The sequence below is a fragment of the Sardina pilchardus genome, chromosome 2 (genome assembly GCF_963854185.1).
Source record: "Sardina pilchardus chromosome 2, fSarPil1.1, whole genome shotgun sequence".
Taxonomy (NCBI): Eukaryota; Metazoa; Chordata; class Actinopteri; order Clupeiformes; family Clupeidae; genus Sardina; species Sardina pilchardus.
Genome location: NC_084995.1, coordinates 23,342,407 through 23,344,906, shown reverse-complemented (window position 1 = coordinate 23,344,906; position 2,500 = coordinate 23,342,407). Strand labels below are relative to the sequence as shown.

General features: G+C 53.3%; 1 protein-coding gene across 1 annotated transcript in view; it reads right to left on the bottom strand.

The window, feature by feature from the left end:
- The window catches only part of gpc1b (glypican 1b), an 81,284-nt gene that overhangs the window by 21,340 nt on the left and 57,444 nt on the right, over window positions 1-2,500 (bottom strand). The window contains exon 4 of the mRNA XM_062522355.1: window positions 1,860-2,239. Within this exon, the coding sequence (XP_062378339.1) occupies window positions 1,860-2,239 (380 nt within the window). The remainder of the gene's footprint in view (window positions 1-1,859; window positions 2,240-2,500) is intronic.

The following is a 2,500-nucleotide window of genomic DNA, read 5'->3' as shown; positions in this document are numbered from 1 at the left end:
GGAGAGGAGAGCACAGATCTTGGGGCTCTCCTCCTCGGCTCCTCTTGAAGCAATAAATAAGAGTGAGTGGCGTCCATGAGTGCCGATGCTCTGAGTGGGGCGCTGATGATCAGGCCGCATGCTAATGAAGGAGACGTGTTCGTTCCAGCCCGCCGCCCCCGACTCCTGCCCTCTCCACCCGGCCGCCTCCGCTCACTCGGCTGGGGCCCAGCGCTGGTGCATGAGAACACTTCCAGGGACGGGGGGAGGGACGGGGGGGGGACGGGGTGGGGAGCAGGGTGACTCGGTTCCCAGGCAAGGCTCGTGGCCTGTGGGCTGAGTGCGTGTGTGGTGGGGCCGGAAAGGGTGTGTGGGGTGGGGGGTTGGGGGGGGGGGGGGGGAGGAAGTGGTGGTTGTGGTGTGTGTAGAGTGTGTGTGTGCATGTGTGAGTGGAGTGTGTGTGTGTGTGTGTGTGTGTGTGTGTGTGTGTGTGTGTGTGTGTGTGTGTGTGTGTGTGTGTGTGTGTGTGTGTGTGTGTGTGTGTGTGTGTATGTGTGTGTATGTGTGTGTGTGTGTGTGTGTGAGAGAGAGAGAGTGGTGTGTGTGTGTGTGTGTGTGTGTGTGTGTGTGTGTGTGTGTGAGTGGTGTGGTGTATGTGGGCGTCCGTGTGTGTGTGTGTGTTCGAGTGTGTGTGTGTGATATGGGTGGTGCTCATCTCTGTTCTCATAGCTGGTGACATTAGCTTGTGGAGACCCTGGCTGATTGCTCTGGTCCCTACCCCCAGGCTGTGCTCCTCTCTACTGCGCGCTTCCCAAACCATCGATCCACCAGCGCCCATACCCACATACCATTCCTGACGCGCTGCACTCAATTAGCACCCACAGCTCGCTTTGTGCATTTTGATGAGAACATCTATGCGTGTGTGTGTGTGTGTTTGTTTGTGCATTTGTGTGTGCATCTATGGGAGCGAGTGAGAGAATGAGGGAGTGTGCGTTAGTGACTGTGTGCGTGTGTGTGTGTGTGTGTGTGTGTGTGTGTGTGTGTCCGCCCCACTAATCATGGGAGGCTTGTGGGTGGAATAGTACCGCAGGCACAAAGTTATGAATATAAAGATTGCTGAAAGGAATGCTGAAGAAGTGCCTGTAACCATGGGAGAGGAAGGCAGAAAGAGAGAGAGAGAGAGCCTGAGAGAGAGAGAATGAAAGAGAGAGAGAGAGAGAGACAGAGAGAGAGAGGTAAAGATAAAGAGATTATAAAGCAGAGAGAGTGGTGCTTCCAACTCAGCTAAAGGAAAAGACTGAACCTTCAGTGTGGGAGAATATGACAGATTAACACTAAGAAAGATAGAGGAAAGGAGAGAGGGAACAGTGAACAAGCTGGGAGAGAGGAAATGAAAGAGGGAATAGAAGACAGGCCAGAAGAGAGAAAAATGAAGGATGGCAGGAAGAAAGAGAGAAGCGGGTGCACTGTGGGACGAGGATGAGAAGATGGAGGAGAACAGAGGGAGTTATGGAGTCATGTGAAAATGTGGCCAATAACTGACACACACACACAGAGAGGCATGGAGATAAGAAACCAGGCAGAAAGAGAGAGAGAATGGAAGACACAGAGAGAGAGAGAGAGAGAGAGAGAGAGAGAGAGAGAGAGAGAGAGAGAGAGATGCAAAGATACAAAGATGAGGATCCAAAAATGAGGGAAGGAAAATACAGAGGGTTAGTGAATGGCAGAACGGAAATAAAAGACAGATTAGAACATGAAGAATGAAGAGAAAGAGCAGAAGAAGGAGAAAAAATGTGAAAGACAGAAAACAGGAGGGAGGGAGGGAGGGGTAGAGACGGGGGAACCCCCAGCAGACAGACGGACAGGTGTGTGGCTCTCACCTGGGAGACTTTGCGGGTGACCTCCCCGCCGGTCACCAGGCCCTGGATGAAGGTGCGCAGGGCCACGAAGGCGCGCGTGACCTTCTGCTGGGCGTCGCGCGGCGTCTCGCCGAACGGCCGCAGCGTCTCCGACTGCTTGGTGACGCACTCCAGGTAGTCGTCGGTCAGCGCGTACTGCGGGTTGGCCGCCTTGAACAGGCGCTCCAGCAGCCGCACCCAGAACTCGTTGAGCGCCTCCTCCAGGTTGACGTTGGCGCCGCGGTAGTAGCGGCGCAGCTCGGCGAACAGGTCCTGGAGCACGCGCGCGTTGGGCTGGTACTGCGCGCCCAGCGTCGGCGCCAGCGTGCTCTCCGAGCGGTTGATCAGCTCCAGCACGTGGCCTGAGGACGGACACACACACACGCACACACACACACACACACACACACACACACACACACACACAGCTCCATTTATATGTGGTCTAAACACAACAGGAATACATGCTAAACAAAGTAAGGTGAACCACTCACACATTATATTATTATAGTTATATCTGAGGAAATCTCTAGATTACATGAATAGGTTTGCTAATCCAAAACATACAATGTAAATGCATAGAAAGAATACATATAATATACAGTATGTTGTATAGACCTACC